The following is a 20092-nucleotide window of genomic DNA, read 5'->3' on the forward strand; positions in this document are numbered from 1 at the left end:
TACAGAAAAGGAATATGGCAGATTGCAAGCTGTATCAAACCACAAGCCAACAAATAAGATAAAAATTCAGGAGAAAGCATATGATACCTAAATAAAACAAGTCATCCCGAGAATATTTATAGATAAAGCTAAAAAGGGAAGAGAAAATGGGTGTGAAAGGGAACAGATCTGCCAGCATTTCTATAATGATTTATTCTGATCATTGGTGAAAGTTGGACCATCACATTTATACCCTAACAGAAAAAAAAGTAAATGATATGAAGGATAAATGGCATTCAGAAAAAATTGAGAAGACCAGCTAACCTAACCAAATAACTCACACTAAGAAAATTTGTGTGAACAGTGTCAAACTTTTAAAGGTACTCAGGGAATGATTTCTAAGATAATTCAAAGACATGACAATTCCAAAAGAATGGAAAAGATCACAAATGTTATTAGTATTCCCTCTCCCCACACTCAGCCAGTGTGATGGAAAGTATGAATAGAAATATAAATACATAGAGAAAGCAATAGAATAGGAGGAAAGCAAAAAAGAAAAGAGAAATAAGGGCACATGGGGGAAACAGTTTCATTCATTTGTTTTCCCTTCTATTTTCCATGTGGTTACTAGCCACTAAAAGTTATTACAAAAGTATTCTAAGGTTTTTAAGTACAGCCACTTAAGGAATATGTCATGACCTGAGTCCAGAACAGGTGTTGAGTGTCACGAGTGAATTTGGAAAACCTGCAACGTATCCATGGTAATTGCACTGCATCTGAAAAACAGTATACACAAATAAGTAGTTTGTTTCTATCCAAAGACAATTTGTCAAGTATGTCATTCTTTTTTCAGTTATCACAAATGTTTCAAAAATCTCAAAGAGTTGACAATCAACCAACTGGGCCATAAACAGATTACATGTCTTCCACTAGAATTCTATATTGATGCCTCATACTGTCATGGAAATGACCCCAGGTTCTCAAAGTCTAACACAGCCCATATCCTCAGAGGTTGTAATCAAACTGCAGAAAAAAAAGCTTGGTGTATTGGCCAAGTAATGCCTGTCTTTCAAGAACCAGCCTAAGTATGAAAAGGCTCATTACCATAAGACTGGCCACCAGATGATGAAGAATTTTGGCCATAGCAACTCACGAATGTCATTTAGAAAGGTGTGGATACCCAAAGAGATCAAAGGAAAAAGGAAAAGGACCTGAATGTACAAAAATATTTATAGCAGCTCTTTTTGTGGTGACAAAGAATTGGAAATTGAGGGGATGTCTTTCAATTGCAGAACGGCTGAACAAGTTGTGTCATATGATTGTGATGGAATACTATTGTGCTAAAAGAAACGACAAGCAAGACGCCTTCAGAAAAACCTGGGAAGACATATGTGAACTGATGCAAAGTGAAGCGAGCAAGATCAGGAGAACACTGTACACACTAACAGCAATACTATACAATGATCAACTGTGAATGACATAGCTCTTCTGAGTAATACAATGATCCAAGACAATTATGAAGGACTTATGATGAAAAATGCTATCTGCCTCCAAAGAAAGAACTGATGGGGTCTGACTGAAAATCAAAGCATATTTTTTTTACTTTATTTTTCTTGAGGTTTTTGGTCTGTGTTTTCTTTTGCAAGATGGCTAATCTGGAAATATGTTTTATATGACCTCACATGTACAAAGCCTCCTCAAGGAAGGGGGAAGAGAGGGAGGAAGAGAACTTGGAACTCAAAACTTTAAAAAATGAATGTTTAAAAACTTTTTACAAGTAATTGAGAAAAAAAACAAGAAAAGAAAAGAAAGGTGTAGCTAGGTTGAGATCTTAATCAGTGGAACTAATTCTATCACAGATCTTTTTGGAGCACTGACAAAGTTTGGGTAGTACAGAAACAAATATCTTTTGCCAATTTTCTTCACTTCTTTTCTATATACATACCAACATCAGATATTCCTAAGAAAATGAGAACTTCTAGGTGTTTCAAAGTTTTCCTCCACTCAATAGTCAATTCAGAGGATTTATCTTCAAAAATTCATAACTTTGTCACTGTGCATTCTATTTACAAAGCTGAGCACAACACTTCTATTCTTAAGCAGCAAGTCTTCCTGAGTTGCTGGGATCCCAAAAATTCATCATCTAGTGGTCAAGCTTCTGGTGATAAACTTCTTTAAACCTAACGATACTGGTCTTTGAACTGATTCTTGAAACATTTCCACCTTGTCAGAACCTTTAGAGCATGTGCTTTGTTGGCACCTGAAAGTATCTCTATGCCAAAATAAAGCTCTAGGTAGGTCTTTAGGAGATACTGGAAGATTATCAGAGGTTAAATAAAGTATAAACCTGAGCTTTGAATATAAAAGATCATAGATTAATACATCCACTTTCAAGTTTTTTTAAGTAGTATGATAAATCTTTAAGACTATAAACTAATTCTTACCATAATTTTTGAAGAAGAAGAATGAAAGACACCCTGTTTGTTGTAAGTATAAACCATGAAGTCCTGGGGTAAAAACATTCTATAGAACATAAAAAAGAAATTTAAGTCATAAAATAAACAGCATGAATAACACTGTTTAAAACAATAAAAATGAAACTTGAACTTCATGTTTGCCTTCCCACCTCCATCCCCTCCCCTCGGAAGCTCAAAGTGGCACAAAATAAACTGGTCTTGATTCTAAGTACATCCCTAGTGCTTTGGTTAAGTATTCCTTTTTTGCTTTTGGTCTATACCTATGATTTCATCCTATAAGGAATTCTGGATGTAGAAATTCCCTACAGGCCCTATCCATACCATGGGGTGCTAACTTGTAGTCACAGAGAATTGTCTAGGGCATCAAGAGGTAAATTTACTTGCCAAAAGTCATAGCTAGGATAGGTCAGAAACAAGATTTCAATCCAGGTCTTCTTGACTCATATGTTAGCCCTCTAACACCATTCTGCCTCTCAAGTTAGGTGCTTAAGTAGGCAAAGTAAGCACATGATGTTTATAGCTATACAGTACAGTTGAAGGATCAGTCCAAATTCATAGAGCTAGGCAGGAGCAGAGTGGAGGCTTCTAGACTCCCAGGTGGTGGTGGTGGTTGTTTGTCCTTCATTCTCAAAGAGGACCATGACATCAGGGAGGTGATGCCATGACATACAAGTGAATTGAATGGAAGTGAGGGAAGGCTATGCAAAGTCACCAGCCTCACTTTTTCCTCTGAAATCATCTGGGTCCAGTGGCAAGATACAGACCAGGACAACTGGAGACGGTCCACTCCCGTAGGACAGAGGTTTCTTTTCAGATTGTGCTATCCATGTTTATCATGCTAGACTATAGTAAAATTAAATCATTTTTCTAGCTCTCAGTATCATATGCCCTATAGCTTTAATTTTGTCAGTGTTGAAGAGCTCCCCAGTGAGTAAACTACCTCTATGAGAGCCGATCAGCAATCATTCTGTAACTTATATTTTATAGATCTCAGAGCCTGGGGTACTAAGAAGGTGACATAACCTGGATCACAGAATCAATAAAACTGTATTGAACCCAAAGCAATCTGATTCCAAGGTAGGTATTTCTTCCATTACACCACATTACCTCTATTATTTCATGTTTTACTTATTATTGAGCATATCTTACAATGATCACATAGGCTCTAAGTTATAATGATTGTACTCATCAAATGTTGATTTGTAAAACTTTTGGTCCATTCAATCTCCTAAAACTTAGATTTTAAGCTAAAGATGCATCTAAAAGGTAACTGCTTGCCAATTCTAATAGTAATTCCTTGAATATAACCGAATTTGGATGGGAAAAAGACCAAAAACTATACAGTGATATTTCATTCTCAATTAATAATTAAAATTCAAGAAACTGGGGACAATCAGAATTCCAAAAATGGGAAACAAAAATCACTACTTACTGTTTTTGGAGCTGTAAAGTATATGGTTTTCCTTCTACTATAATAATATATGCCACCTGTAACAAGATTATACAGAAAGGTGGGTAATAAATAGTAAATCAGAAATTGTACAATTCATCATTTTTCCTACGAAATTTAATAAAAATTTGAATTTATGCCCCTAAATATTTAGTATGAATTTCATTATATATACTTATTATCTTTATAGAATATAAATTTCTGATAATTAAAAAGGTATCTGCTATCAATGCTAGTTGTTTATCATAATCATTTTATTAAACCATAGATTCTCAGAGGTGGCAAGGACTTCAGAGGCCATCTAGTCCAACCCAAAACTTATATAAATAAGAATCCTCTCTTTTACAACATACCCCAGAAGTCCAGGTCATATAAGTAACAAGATGACAAACTAGATATTTTCTCTGATCCCTATGAATTCTCAAAAATCTCCAAAAGGGAAATTATACACCAAAGATAAAGTAACTTCAATTATTTCCATGGTTGAGGACTTCCAGGATCCGAAAGCTAAAAAAAAACAACAGATGCTTATTGACCCTGAGTTCATTCAGTATCCCCCTTCCTCACCACCCTCCCCCATGCTACTAGTAGCAATATTATACTAGCAGACACAAGGATGGGCAGGCTTATATCAAAACCCATAATTACACCCCAATTGCTCCTTCACTCTTTTCAGTGCCTCAAGACTCTGGCTCCAGGCTCCAGGCTCCAGGCTCCAAGCTCCACAAGTCCACTTGGGCCTTGACAACCAGCTTGGCCAAAACCCTTCAGGAGCAAAATCCTGATCATGGACTGCAACCAAAGGGGCTGTTACTACAAAGCCCTGAAACACAGGTGCTAGAGAAAATAGGCTCTGAACTGCAAGTGCCAGGCCAGAGAACTGAACAATACAAGTGGCACAGGTCACCAGAGCAGGACATCATGCATGTGGGGACCTGTTCAGCATTCCACCCCACCTGAGGAACATCCAGCTCGAACTGGTTCTGACCCCTCAAAAAGTCATTTGGGGGCATAAACCTATGCTGCTGAACCCTGAATTTCTCAGTGTGGAAGGAGGCTGAGACTCTTTGACAACCAGCCCTCAAGGAAACGCCCCTCAGAGGGAAAGAATCAAGAAGTGAGTGATAAAGAGAATAAGGAGGGGAAAAGACGGGAAGTACCAAAGATTTCAGGAAGAAGAAATCACAAAGACCTTGAATGTAAATAAATCGACAGGAAAAACCGTAACAACAGAAGAACTTATGGCCTTCAGATCTAGTAAACTAGTAAATCTAGTAATTCTAGTAATTACTAGTAAACTAGTTCAGACATCTAGAAATAAATACTGCAAAATGAAGGAAAATGATCCAACACTTGATGAGACAATGGACCCTACAGAATTTGAAAGAACATGAAATCATAGCATATTCTGAGTGGTTTAAACCTGAGTGGTTTAAAAGAGAGATGAGAATGAGAGAAGAATTTATATACTATAAGGCAAAAATAATAAGAAGAATCAAAAAAACTGAATCTACATTGGCAAGAATCACCACAGAAACAAACAAATAAAAGTTCAAAAAGAGAAGGAAAGAAAGAAGGCCTTACTTCGGAGATGCGATGGGATCATCCACTGATGAAATGTTCCTTACCCTTTTATTTTTTTGAATGTTTGCTTTTACTTTGATAGAAACACCTGCTTTTTTGGATTCACTACAAAAAATTAAAAGGGATAAAGAAAGAAAGTATATTATGCTGAAAGGAACCATAGACAACATATCAATGTCAATAACAAACATTCTAAATGCTTTAGCAGCCAGATTCATAAAGAACACATTATCTGAGCTTCATCTCTGACAGAGAGATAGACATGGAGTGACAGAAGGCTGTGGTTTAGGGAATCACAAACGAAAGATAGAAATCCAAATGGAGATTTAACAATGAAATCATAAATAATGAGTAGGTCACAGAACAAATCATAGAACAATAACTACGCACAAGAAAATCATAATGGTGAAACAATATACTAAAATTTCTAGGATGAATCTAAAGTAGTCCTCAGGGGAGAAATCACATCCTTATAATCATATGTTAACAACATAGAAAAACAGATGATTAACAAACTGAATATGCACTTAAATAGAAAATGAACAAATAAGCCAAAAATAAGTACAAAAGAGGAAATATTAAAAATTAGAAGGGAAATAGATAAACTGGAAAAAACAAAAAGCATACAAATAATAAAACTAAAAGCTGGTTCTTGGAAAAGATTAACAAAATCAATAAACCATTAGCAAATCTGACTGAAAAGCAGAAAAACCAACACAATAGTAAATGAGCAAAGTGAAATCAGAGTTAAACCAAAATAAATAATATAAAGAGTAACCAGAACATATTATGCTGTTATATGCTATCAAAACTAAGAACACAAAAGAATTTGAAGTAATAGCTTCAAGCATATAAGATACCCAAACTACTAGAAGACCAAATAAAAGATTTAAAAACCTGATCTCAAAAAAGGGCTATAAAGTAAATACAAAAAGAAAAAACTTGGTCCTGATGGATTCACAGAATTCTATCAAACTTTTAAAAAGACAAGTTATTATCTATACTTCACAAAGTACTCTCAAAAGCTAAGAAAGAACCCAACAAAATCTTTTTATAAGATAAATATAGTCCTAATACCTAAAGCAGAGAAAGACAAAAATCAGAAAGAATGCCATAGGCCAATATTATTATTGAACACTGACTCAAAAACTTCAAACAAAATCCTATCAAACAGATTACAACATTTATCCAAGAAATTATCCATTATGATCAAGTGTGATTTATACCAGGGATACAAAGATGTTTCAACATTAAGAAAATAATCAACATAATAAATCATATTAAAAACCAAAACATCCAAAACCATATGATCATTTAATAGATGCAGAAAAGTCTTTGACAAAAATACAACACTTTTTTATGATAAAAATCCTGTAAAGTATAAATATAGAGGATATATATGGCTGTAAAGCAAGGATGCCCCACTCTCCTATTACTTGATATAGTTCTGGAAATGCTAGAAACAGTAATAAGACAAGAGAAAAAAATTAAAAGTATAAAGACAAGTAAAGAGGAAATAAAACTATCCCTCTATTTGCTGCTGAATTGATTGTTTACTTGGAAAACCCTAAGGAATCAGCAAAGATATTCACTGAGACAATTAATAGCTTCAGCAAAGTTGCAGGGTAGAAAATAAATACTCAACAAGTAATAATGGAAAGGGAAATACCATTCCAAATAGCTACAAAATGAGTTAAATATCTGGGGACTGGCCTCTCAAAGGACACAAACAAGTTTTATAGATTCAATTACAAAGCACTCCTTAAAAAATAAACTCATAAACAGATGGAAAAATATTCAGTGCTTATGACTAGGATTAGGCCATGCCAATATAACAAGAATGACAATACTACCAAAGTGTGTAAATTAATTTTGGTAGTATCACTAGTCATCATCCCGGTGAGGAACCCCTGTCAAAAAGGGATCTACTATAAATGCCACTACCACACCAACTGCTATTGCTGGGAGCAAGCCTATATGAAGCAGAAAAGCACCTGGGAGAAGGAGAGGCAGGAAATGGTATGTGCCAGGCAAGATAAATAAGAATCACTACTTTGACTGCCACCTTCCTTCAGGCATCAGTGAAAATGACCCAGGACTCAGCACCCAGCACCCATAAACCCTAGACACCATTCCCTAGACCACCAGTCCTGCTTCCAGCCTGGCCCACAGCCATCATCCCAGGAAGCAAACCCCACAGAGGCCTGCCAACTGCCCCCTATAGGTGCCAGAACTCCTGCCTGCTCCTCATGACCAAAGTCCTTGGCATCTTCTCTAAATGGTTCAACATCAGAAACAAAAAATGGTTTATTAATGGAAATGCCACTAAAGAAGATGCATTACCCTCTTGCCACTACATCCAAGAAACAGTGTATTTCATCTGACTTGCAGCTAAAATTCCCTTTATTTCTTGGCTCCCTCTATTAGAAAGTGAACTCCCTGACAGCGGCGATCATCTTGCTTTTCTACTGGGAAAAAAATGTGCAAAGCACAATACTAAATATTTATTCATTTAAAAGTGTACATACAAAAGATGGAAGTAAGGATGGGTAAATGATAAGGCCAAAATAGTATCATGGTCCTATAGGGAATAGTATCAGGAGCATTAAAGCATAATAATGTTAAGAATGCCAAAAAAAATGGTGTTTTTTTAGTTATGTTGTTGGCAAAAAGATCAAGACCTGTTGCTTAAGGTAGATAAGATAATGATAATGGATGATAGTGAGAAGACAGAACTACTCAAGTCCTATTTTGTTTATGTTTTCTAAGGTTAGTGAGAACATGTACAAAAAAAGTTTGGTTAAGTTGCTGATGATGTTAAAGATACTCTGAGAATTCCCATCTTTGTTGAGTCCTTGGTGGCTCATGTCAAGGAATAATAAGGTCTAGCATTATTGACCCAGTAATCTCCTATTTTGATGAAAATACTATTAGTGGAAATATTTCCTAAGGAACTAATTGTGATATTAGAGATTTTAATACCATCTTAGGTACTTCTCTAACCTAACCTAAAGAAAAGATATATTTACACACCTTTGCTCCCAGAAAGCAGTCAAAATGAAATATTGGGCATACAGTGGGCATTCGTTGAGCAAATAGTTAATAAATTACTACCAAGTGCAAGACACTGAATGAACAAGAAACATTTATAAAGTGCTTAATATGTACCAAGTGCTAAGGATAGAAAAGACAGACCAAAATTCTAATGGGGGAGACAACACACATGAAGGGTTTCAGATGGAAAAGTCCCATGGTACTTAGAATGTCACAACAAATCAGATGTCAATTCCTGTTCTTTAATGTCATTTCCACTGATAAAATCATTTTGTAATGCTAAGCCTTTTCTGAGAGACAAGGACTTTGATGGCAAGCACTTTCTTTTCTGAATCTTCAGTAGCTTAGGGTGAATTACAGAAGCAATAGTCAGGCCGGATCCCCAGAGGGCTAGCTTTCCAGGATGATGTCTTAGGACACTGGGTTGAAAACACTGCTATTCCCAAGTTCTTGGGTTGAGAATCCTGGAATGTCTACATCACGGTCTCAGGGAAGAACAGTGGTCAAGGTAATAGTGACGGTTTTATTTGTTGGCACATGACTCCTCTCGCCTCAGGGTGCCTTGCTATTTCAGCTAAATTGGCTTTTCTGCCTTACATGTAGCAGTTGGTTGAGAACTGGTGGGGATGACTGGCCTTCTCTGCACAGAAGTTGCTTCCTGGATGATGGCTACGAGGGCTGGGCTGAAAGCAAGAATGGTGGTCTGGGGAATGCTATCACTCCACTCCCAGGGCCCCTACCAGCGGCTCTTGGTCAACAGTTGTTGCTATTAGTGATGAGGAAGGTGGGCCTCTTCTCCACAATTATTTCTCCCCTCAGATTTAGATGAACAGATTGATAAGTCTTTATCATTTAGTAGCAGATAATTTAGAGGAATAAAATCATCATAAGATTATCAGGTTTTTTAAAAGGCTGTTTCCCTTTCTTGCAGAAAAGGGGATTGGCCAAAGACTAAGTCCCCCTTTATTTCAGAAAGGGGGGTTGACCAGAGGTTAAGTTCCCCTCTCTGGCAGCTGAAGAAAGGTTGGCTAGAAGTTAAGTTCGTCTTTCCAGTCTTAGTGGATAAGCTCCCTTTTTTCCTAAGCTAGAGTCTAAGCTGAATAATGGAATCTTCTAAGGAAGACTTGGGGGGAGAGGGGGAGGTTGACTGATTATTAACCGCAAGTTCCTCTTTCCCAAGATGCTTTCTAGTTACAAAAGACAGCATTTGTAAGGAAATGATTTCTGGGGTAGGATTAAGAAAGCCTGGGAGAAGCTGACTAGTCAGGTGATCTGCCTTGTCTAAATGAATTATGTTCGAAACAAGTTTGCCATTTTTTTTATTCCTCTTTTCTGTTAGAAAAATCAGCTCTGTAAATCACTAGGAATCTCTGACATCTGAGGAGTCAGGTGACCTGATCTGTTATGAGAATGCTAACTTCTGCAAATTAAATCATAGATGCCCAGCAACTTTGTCCTCAGTTTCCTTTTATTTCAGATAATTAACTTTAACACAAGAAATAGTAAAAAAAAAAAAAAAAGAAAAGAAAGAAAGAAAAAAAAAAGAAAGAAAGAAAAAGAAAAACTGGAAACAAAATAGGTGTCCATTAATTGAGGAATGGCTGAACCAATTAAAATATATGCATGTAAAGGAATGCTTTTGAGTTAAAAAAGAGGAGGAATTTGGAGAAACACAGGAAGATAAGTAAAAACTGATGCAGCAGTCTCTAAGTAGAATCTGAATGATTACTCTCATTGGAGGACTTCAAGGAAGCTGGATGACTATTTGTCAGGTATACTACTGTGGAGATTGGCTTTTCAAGTACAAGCTGCACTTGATGGTCACTGACAGTCCTTTCAACTCTCAAATTCTGAAAGAACAACATAAGCAGAACTAGAAAAATATACACAATGACTATATCAAAAGTAAATTAAAACAACATTAAAAAGCAAATGAACTTTAATTGTAATTCCTAGGCTTGGTCCCATAGAACTGAAAGAAATTATTATTTTTCCATTAATTAATAACCAATTATTAAATTAAGACTGAGGTTTTTCCTTTCTAGTTCCTCATTCAGGGACCAGCCCTTGCAGGTCAGTCAGTCAGTTAGTAGGTCTCTGAAGGACACTACTGATAGATGAGATTGCCCAAATCCTCCAGGTACATGCTCTGCAATCTTAAGCAGGATCTCACCCAACTAGAAGATTTTACCAACAGAATTTAATCTAGGGGAATTCTTGCCCTTAGGAAATGAGCCCTTGTCCCCTTGTCCTTGGAACCCTCCGTTAGAATTTAGGGTGACCCAGCTTATGAAGGAGAAAACCAACCAACCACACTTGTCTGGGTAGAGATGGATTCCTCTGACCAGATTGCTGGAAGCAGCTCAATTTCACAATCAGTTATGTTTTCAGCAGGAAGAGATGAAGATTTTTGGCCTACCTCCTCATTAATATGTCCACCTTCATTAACTGTTCACCAATCAATGTTGATTTTCACCTGTCAGAAGCACTTTCTTTTCTAAAGGTATTTAAACATTCATGGATCTCTGTGGTTTTTGTCTTTGGTTACTGAGGAAAAACCACTGACCATCAATTTATTATTTGCTAGCCTAATTAATAAATTGATTATTAATTACCCAGAAACTCATCTCTCAGGCTTTTTCATTCGTCACAGAACAAAGCATATTTCTCTCCTCTCAGCAGAAATGATAAGAGTAAAAATAGAAGAATCAAAAGAATATGATATTAAATAGAAATGATCTAAAGCAGGGCTGTCCAAAGTATGGCCTGTGGGCCACATGCAGCCTACAGTGTGATTTTATGCAGACTGCCTGTGTTTACTACGAGCATGGAAATTGACATCAATGCTTTATCTAAAGCATTGATGTCGATTTCTGTGCTTGCAGTAGACACAGGCGGGCTGGATGAGGGTGCACCGCTGTGTTTTGGACAGCCCTGATCTAAAGGATAGATAACAATATAATCAAATGTAGTAGAAAAGTCTAAAAGGATGAGACCTGGAAAATAAAGTACTGGATTTGCCCTGATGTGACAACTGTGAAAATACGAATGAATAAAAAACATTTAAGTTCTTACAAACAACTACGTTAAATATGAAATTAATTCACATCACCTGAGTATATAACTATTAGAATGGATGACTGTCACAGCACATTTTGGGAAAAGTCACTCTGATATTTAAACTTGTAATTAATAATTGTTGTGTTTGTCCTTCGTTCTCGAAGAGGACCTTGACATCAGGGAAATGATGACATGACTTGCAGTTGACTTTGATTTGAGTGAGGGAAGGCCTCACTTTCTCCTCCAGAGCCATATGGGTCCAGTGGACTGATATTCACCAGGACAACTGGAGATGGCCCAGGATGCAATGGGAGACCCTGGCCCTTTTAGGCTAAGATCTTTTCATGTACTTACCTAGAGTGAGGTAACACCCATTTAGTGAATAGGCCTCTTTAAAAAGTAAGTCAAGGGATGGCCCCATTAATTAGAAAAAAGAAAAAAAAATCAAGCTAGGAGGGGAAGACCCTCAGGGTTGCTGTTCCAAAGAGAAAGTTACCACTGACATTCACTCTGAGCCAGGAGGGCCCAAAATACATTAAGTTCCACTTAATTGCTATAATTAATAATACAAAAAATTAATAATATAAACAATAGAGATAATTGAGAGTTGACGACATGTATACATTTCTATATAAATTATAATCATATCTTGGTCTTTTGAAATAAGTGTAAACTTAATAAATGTTTGTATTTTAATGTCTAAAATCTATTCTGTTGCTTACAGCCACTACAACAAAACTTAATATTAGCACTCCCACAATAAATATGGACACATTAATTCTGATAAATTTGTAAACACAAAATTGTTTTTTGGCATGTTACATAGCTATTGAAGGAAACACCCCATGTGCTAAGGTACTAAACATTTTCAATTATTTTAAATTTTTTTAAATAGTTATTTCTCATTTACATGTTGTTCCATTGAATCTTCAGTTGCATTTGACCAAATCTTCCGCGGAACTGTGATTTGAAGTGGGGTTGGTTGAAAACCTGTAGTAAGCAAAAAAGTTTTAATATCTTAAAACCTTTCAACTTATAGTGTCATCTTTCATTTGCAAATCCAATTTTAAAGTTAATTCAATTCTCCTTAAAAATGTGACATGACCTCTCCAAGTTATTTCTTTTTATGATATTTTTCTCTGACTTCACTATTCAGCATAGTATGGTGAAAGAGCATGGGAATTGGAGTTACTAGCCCAGTGGCCTTGGAGAAATTCTCCCATCACCAGTTTCCACATCTGTAAATTGGAGATAATATCATTAGCATACCTACTTCATTTGGTTGCTGTGAGTAAAACCCTTTGTAAATCTGCTATCTCCACTCTTCTAAGGAGAAACCAAACTAGGATTTTCTGATCCCCTATTGTTTCAACAATCTGGCTAGCCGCTGTTGTAGGGGTGAAAGACCAACACAAGCCCAACAACAAGCATGCTACCAGCACGCTGCAAAAGCCCAAGTTCTTTTGATTCGCTTTAGTAAGGAAAGCAACGTTAAGGGGCTGACAAGCTTACTTTAATTCAGCATACAAATACCATTCACTTAGTTCAGGGGAAAAAACCAGCACCCTGAACTTCAGAGCAAATACAAGCAAATTACAAACATCTACAGGCAGACCAAATACAATTCATAGTTACCAACATCTAGGTTCAGCCCAGGAGCTCATAACAAGGGCTGGCCCAGAGTCACGCACACCACCATGGCTGTGAGTAAGAGCTCCGGAAAAGAGAAAGCCAACCCCTGGTTTTATATCTTTTTCAGGGTTAAGGGTGAGTCGCATGTGCGTCACAATCGTCACAAAGAGGCGACTTAAACCCACCTGGTCTAAAAGCCTCTAATTCCCAAACATGTCACTCAAACTCATGTGTAAACTAGGCCCTCCCCTGAGGCAAGGAGGCCACCAAGGACTCCCAAATCTAATCAAGGAAACAAAGGTCAAACTCTTCAAGGGCACTTGGTTGAACTGAGTGCTAAGAGCCCATTTTGTTTACCAACATACCTATTTAAGTTTATAAAACTGCCCACATTCTTCCTACTATCTCAGTCAGTCAGTGAATAAACATTTATTATGCATCTGCTATGTGCCAAGCTGTTGAATGCAGCCATCAGAGGGGCTACCTTACTGTGACCCCCATGACTGGAGCAGGTGTGGACCAGTTGGAGTCCATCTTGTGGATTTTCTGCAAACCCCCCATTGCTGCCCCTGGAGCCAGCTGTTCTGGCCAGAGGTCACCACTGCCCAAGTCTCCCCAGCCTTGTCTATGGGCTTTCAGCTATTTTGCAAGACAGCTTACGAAACAGCTTTGAGAGACTGTGTCTTCCATGAGACTCTCTCCCTGTTGAAATATTCAAAGCCTGCCCCTTCCACCCCTCCCAGATACCTCACTATTTTGGGGCTGCATAGTATCCCAAATTGCAATTCCCTCGCCTTAAATACCTTTGTTATTGTTACTTTGCTAGTCCTCTTTAATTTAGGTTGACAATGCTAAGCACTGGGGACAAAAGAAAGGCAAAAGAGAATGCTTGCCCCTGTGCTGTTCAACATTTTTTATCAGGGACTTGAGTGAAGGCAGAGCAGGCATGTTTATCAAATTTACAGTGATGGGAAGTTGAAAGGTACAGCTGGCATGTTGATCAACACATCTGGTTATTTATAAAGATCCCAACAAGCTGAATTATTAACTAAATCTAAATAGGAAGATATTTAATAGGAATAGATGGACAGATAGATACACAGAGAACATTTATTAATCACTTATTATGTGCTAGGTTCTGTGCCAAGTGCTGAGATTATTCCAATCAGTATTAATCAGCTTGCTATGATTCCACAGGGGTAATGATTGTAAGTTCTATATATTAGACCCCAGAGCAGTGAACTGCAGATTATAAGTTCATTTGTTTAATCACAGGACGCTAACCTCTACTCTTGTTTTTCCTTGTTGTGGTGATCAAGCCCAGCGTGGTGGAGGTGACTCAATGAAACGGAAAATTCCCCGTCCCCAGTTATTCTTATTGCTCCTCTGCTCCTTATCATCTCTCTATTGCCCAAGATGGGGAGATGGACACAAGCATTTGGCCAATAAAAGACCCTGTTTGTCAGCCTGTGGTCTGCCTTCCTATTGGCCCATCAGCCCACGTAGATGTTTTGACATCTGTTTATCAGCCCAGCCCATATGTCTGCTCCTTGGCTCAGCAGCACCTCCCAAAAGGTCAGGATAGGTCTGTCAAGGCCTGCTCACCGGATCATTTGTCAACCAATGGGAATCTGTATTTTATGTAGACCCTTCTGAAGAGTCAAGGACAAGATCTATCAACCAATGAGACTGTATTTTTAATTTGCTTCATCTGTATTGTCTGGGTACCAAATGCTATAAAACTAAGGCCCTGGAGGAAGGGTGCATCTCAAATCGTGAGGAAGATCTGAGTTCTACTACGTTAGAAGGGGACCACAGACCCTTTATTAAAGTGCTTCTGGCTTGGAGCTCTGCCTCAGTGGTTTTTCTTTCAGGTAGGACAATTTTGGACTCCACAGTACACAAATACAAGCAAGCAAAACAATCACTCAAGGAACTTACATCATAAGGGGGAGGGGAATAACATAAAACAGGGCTAAAATTGGGGAGAGGATACCTTTGGGGGTAAGGCCATTGATAAGGAAGAGGAAGAAGTCTGGAGAATTGAACTGTGAGTGAAGTGAAAGTATGGCTGAACACCTTTCTAAAATATTGGGCCAGGGAAGTGAATTCTATCAGGAAAGAAAACAGGAAGATAGTTTCTCCACCACAGGAAGGCAACCAGCTGAAAAAGAGTTGGAGTCAAAGTCGAAAGCAACTGACTGGTGAAGAGGAGGAGGCAGAGAAATCCAGAGTATTGAGTTGTGACTATAAACTACATACTTGGGCTCAAAAAAAAAACCCCAACTGTATAAGCACAGGTTATAGCTAGACACATAGCTGGACAATAGCTTCAGTAAAAAAAAAATATCTGGGAGTTTTAGTGCAACACAAGTTCATTATGAATCATGCACATCACACGGCAGCAAAAACTGCTAATGTGATCATAGGCTACTTTTCTTGGGTGAATCAGTAAGGAACTCTAAGGGAAAGACAGTAAGTAGGTGGTATGTGCCAGGCAATTCAAACCACTACCATTATCTTGACTACCACCTTCCTTCAAACCCTGATGGAGACAGCCTAGTACTGAAGAGCCCTGAGAATGGTAATGCTGCTGCAAACCACCAACCCTGCTTCTTGGCTCCTATAGCCGTCATTCAGGGGAGTAAGCCCTGTGGAGAAGGAGCACGCTTTTCCCATCACTACCAATGGTATCCACCATGAATGGACAGGTAAGCAAGCCCAATGGCCTCAGGAATGAGTGTCTACCATACCACTAGACCCACTTCCAGCTCAGACCCAGCAGCCATCACTTAAGAAAGCAATTGGTGTCCTTCAGCCCCAACCTTCAGCAGGTCCTTCAGCAACCATAGCTACTGAAGACCCAGAAAAGAAAGAAAACTCTTGTCACCAAAGTCCTTGGTACTGTCAGATGGTTCAATATCAGAAATATAAATGGTTTTATCAGTGGAAATGAAATTTTGAAAGATGAATTACTATCCTAAGAACTATGGGATAGCTTCATGACTTACAGCTTTATATGACATACTCACAGTCTCCTACTATGTGAGCTCTTTGAGAGCAAGGACTATTTCCACTTTTCATTTTGCATGTGCAACTCATAGCACACTGATTTGCATATGGCAAATGCTTAATCATTATTTTTTCAAATATTTGTTAGAGAGGCATAGTGTCCAGAATGAGGAAGGGAAGAATCCCACCTGTACTCTCTTGGTCAGACTACTCCTGAGGTCAGATATGGACATCCCATTTTTGTAAAGATGATGGTAAGTTGTAGAACACCCAAAGGACAGTGATCAAAGCAGTAAAATGCCTTCATATCGTGTCACTGAAGGAAATAGGGATGGCTACCCTGGAAAAGAGAAGATGTGTTTGGAGGTAGAGGGATCCCAACTAACATCAAGCTTTTGGAAATAGGGTCACTTGGAAAAGGAATCGCACTTGCTCCCCTTCATTTCAGAAGGCAGAACTAAGAACAAAGGGTGGAAACTGCAAATCACGGGTAGATTTCAGCTTCACACCGAAGAAAATTTCAGAATGTTCAGAGCGGAATGGGATCCCTCAGGTACGTACACGTACACACACACACACACACACACAGTAGGAGACCTGTTAGAGACCCTATAAAGGTACTGCTTAGCCCAAATGACCTCCCCTGAGGTCCTTTCAATTCCATCACCTGTGATTCAGGTCCCAGGTGTGCTTCTCTCCCCCCCGACTCCCAGCGGGACCCTTGCCCTCTCGGGCCTCAGTGTCCTCTCTTGTGTAGGAGGATCTGTATGCCTCCTATGGGATGTGGATAATCTGGAGTTTGTGTATGTTGGGCTCAGGGGGTTTCTGAGGTTCCTGCCTGCTCTCCTCGCTCCATGGGGCGGCTGGACCGGGCCACGAGTCGGGAAGAAGGCGTTCCAGCCTGGTGTCCCACCTTTACAGGATGCGTAACCCTGGCCAAGCTTCCTCCACCCTAAAATGGGGACAACAATTGCACCATCCTCCCAGGGGGCTGCTGTGAGGATCCACTGAGAGTCTGACGTCTGTAAAACGTTCGCTTCCTCTAAGGGTCCCCAAAACTGGTGGCTCAAACAAGATGGTTCCGACTCCACCTGCCTCCAAGACAAGTCTGGGAAAAGTTTAGGAGACGATGGGGACACCTACTTTGTGCAGCGCACAAGGCCCCGAGCAGTACCAGCAGGGGTAACATGGCGCGGCCGTGGCGGTGGGGCGACCCGGCAGGGATGACCAAGCGACCGTTGGACCCTTGAGATGTGTTCTCCCGCACGAGCCCTTACGCAGGTACTTCCCCACTGAGGCTGGGCGATGCCCTGCACGAGCCTGGGAACTCCCCCGCGAGCCCTACGGCGGCCGCGCACAGGGGGACCTGCGCTTACAGGCGAATCCCAGAGCGCTTGCGGGCTTGCTGGAGCCGGCTCCTATCTGTGAGCTCTAGTTAGGCTCTAGTCTAGTTTCACACTAGTTAGGTGGGAAGCGGCTGGCGGATATGTGCAAATGAGTAATAGAGATTTTCAGGAAGTTTTAAATATGCTATTTACATGGTTTGGAAGAGGGACATGGAGGGTACAGAGCATTGACTCTAGAATCAGAGGACCTGGGTTCAAATCTCCCCCGGGATGTTTACTACATGTATGACCTTGAATATCACTTAAATACACTGCACCTCGGTGTCCTCATCTGTAAATTGAGGGGGTTAGAGTAGATGGCTTTTGGGGTCCCTTGGGTGTTTCCACAACTGGCTAGCAGCTGTTGTGGGGGTGTAAGATCCACCTACAACCAGCACCCAGAAAGCTGCCGGCAGACCCGAAAGCACAGGTTCTTTTGATCTGCTTAACTAAGGAAAGCAAGTTTAAGGGGTTGGCAAGCTTACTTTAATTCAGCACACAAATATCATTCACTTAGTTCAGGGGAAAAAGCCAGCACACTGAACTTAAGAGCAAAATACAAATTACAAACAGCAACAGACAGACCAAATACAGATTCAGAGTTACCAACATCTAGGTTCAGCCCAGGAGCTCATAACAAGGGCTGGCCCAGAGTCACTCACGCCACCACTGCTGTGGGTAAGAGCTCCAAAGAAGAGACAGCCAACCCCTGGTTTTATATCTTTTTCAGGGTCAGTAGTGAGTCACACATTTGACTCACGCAACATGCCCTAGAATCATGACAAAGAGGTGATTTAAACCCACGTGGTCTAAAAGCCTCTGCTGTTCCAGACATGTAAACTAGGCCCTCCCTGGAGTTAGCCCCACCTTGGGCCCTACCTTAGTTGTTAATCCACACCCACTAAGGTTTTACACCTGTGTGGGACAAACCACAGGCTCAAAATAAAAAAACAGAGGTGTCTCGGTTTTTCAAAGGTAGAAACAAAACAGAAGCTTTATTTGATCAAGTCTCGCGAGAATTGGGCATCTCCCACTACCAGGGTGGAGATGGTAGTGCGGAGAGGCAAGGGGGAGAAAGCAAGCAAGGGGATATATAACCTTGTACAAACAATTCTAAGAAATTCCACCCCTAGAGGCTGGACCCCTGTCCCTATTTGCTGGGACAGGTGGCCTCACAATCTATCCCAGAATAAGTTTACCCAATACTAGCATAGAAACTACAGAATTACCTTATAGGGAAATTTCAATGTTAAGATGATGGCATGGGAGTAGGCTAGGGGAGGGGGAGAGAGGGAGACCACCTAATTTCCCTGAAATCATATGATTTACAGGAAAACGAAACTTAGGCCTAGTGAGGTCTACATCCTAACTAAATTTGTACTATTTGAGTATTACCTTGCCTGATTTATTCATGGGAAGCTTTCACAATCTTGCATCCCACACACACCTAATAGGGGTTTGGGCCTGGGGCTTAGCACCTAGTAAGGCTCAATGAAATAGACTGAATTACTCAAAGGAAACAAACCAAACTCTTCAAGGGCACTTGTTGAACTAAGTGCTAAGGAGCCCGTTTTGCTTACCAACACACTAGGTTAATGGACCTGTGGGGAGAGGAATTCACAATGACACTCATGGATTTGTTATAGGTACGTTTAGGCACCTTTCTGAGTGCCAAGAATGCCACATGGATCCGATAAAATTTACTGTCCTACTGTGTGATTTATCTGCCTCTGTAAGAACTGGTCTGCTAGAGCAGAACTGATACTAAATATATATGTATGGGTACACACTTCCCAAGGTCACAGGGAAAGATAAATAGGCTATCTTGGCATAGGGTCTCATAACATCCCAGCAGGTCATAGAAGGCAGTGATCACAGCTACATGTTCTCACAGGCTCCTTCTAACTGGGAGAGCCCATGAAATACTAAAATAAAGAGTCATTAATGCACCCAGTGGTGCACTGAGAATGTGTTCCTAGCAGTTCCACTTTTCTTATTTCCAAAAATGCAATATGTTGTAAACCCTCTAAGTCGGGGATCCAGTATTGAGTGGTAATTCTGAATTGCAACTGTTTACAAAACGAAATAGCTAGGGATGAGAAATTAGGTTTTTGTTATGCACACAGTTACAAAGAAGACTAGATGACTACAAAAGTTCTTGCTCCAAGGTTTATATATATATATACATATATATATATACATATATATATATGTATTTATTTAATTAAATATTTCCCAGGTGCATTATTTTTAAAAGTTTTTAACGTTGATTTTTAAAATTTCGAGTTTCAAATTCTCTCCCTTCCCTCAGACTCCTCCCATCCCTTGAGAAGGCAAGCAATATTATATCGATTATACATGTGAAGTCATGTAAAACCTATTTCCATATTAATCACAGGAAAACAAACACACAAAAACAAGTAAAATAAAGTGGGAAAAGTAATGCATCAATCTGCACT

The 20092-nt window shown here is 39.3% G+C and overlaps 1 protein-coding gene across 1 annotated transcript in view; it reads right to left on the reverse strand.

The window, feature by feature from the left end:
* Positions 1 to 17437, reverse strand: part of LOC118842520 (disintegrin and metalloproteinase domain-containing protein 18-like) — a 99406-nt gene extending 81969 nt beyond the window's left edge. The window contains exons 1-5 of the mRNA XM_036749998.1: positions 17392 to 17437; positions 12515 to 12594; positions 3889 to 3944; positions 2424 to 2502; positions 679 to 755 (exon numbers count right to left, since the gene is read on the reverse strand). Coding sequence (XP_036605893.1) covers positions 679 to 755; positions 2424 to 2502; positions 3889 to 3944; positions 12515 to 12594; positions 17392 to 17437 — 338 coding nt within the window. The remainder of the gene's footprint in view (positions 1 to 678; positions 756 to 2423; positions 2503 to 3888; positions 3945 to 12514; positions 12595 to 17391) is intronic.
* Between the last annotated feature and the right edge of the window lie 2655 nt (positions 17438 to 20092).

The sequence above is a fragment of the Trichosurus vulpecula genome, chromosome 3, assembly GCF_011100635.1.
Source record: "Trichosurus vulpecula isolate mTriVul1 chromosome 3, mTriVul1.pri, whole genome shotgun sequence".
NCBI classification, from domain to species: Eukaryota; Metazoa; Chordata; class Mammalia; order Diprotodontia; family Phalangeridae; genus Trichosurus; species Trichosurus vulpecula.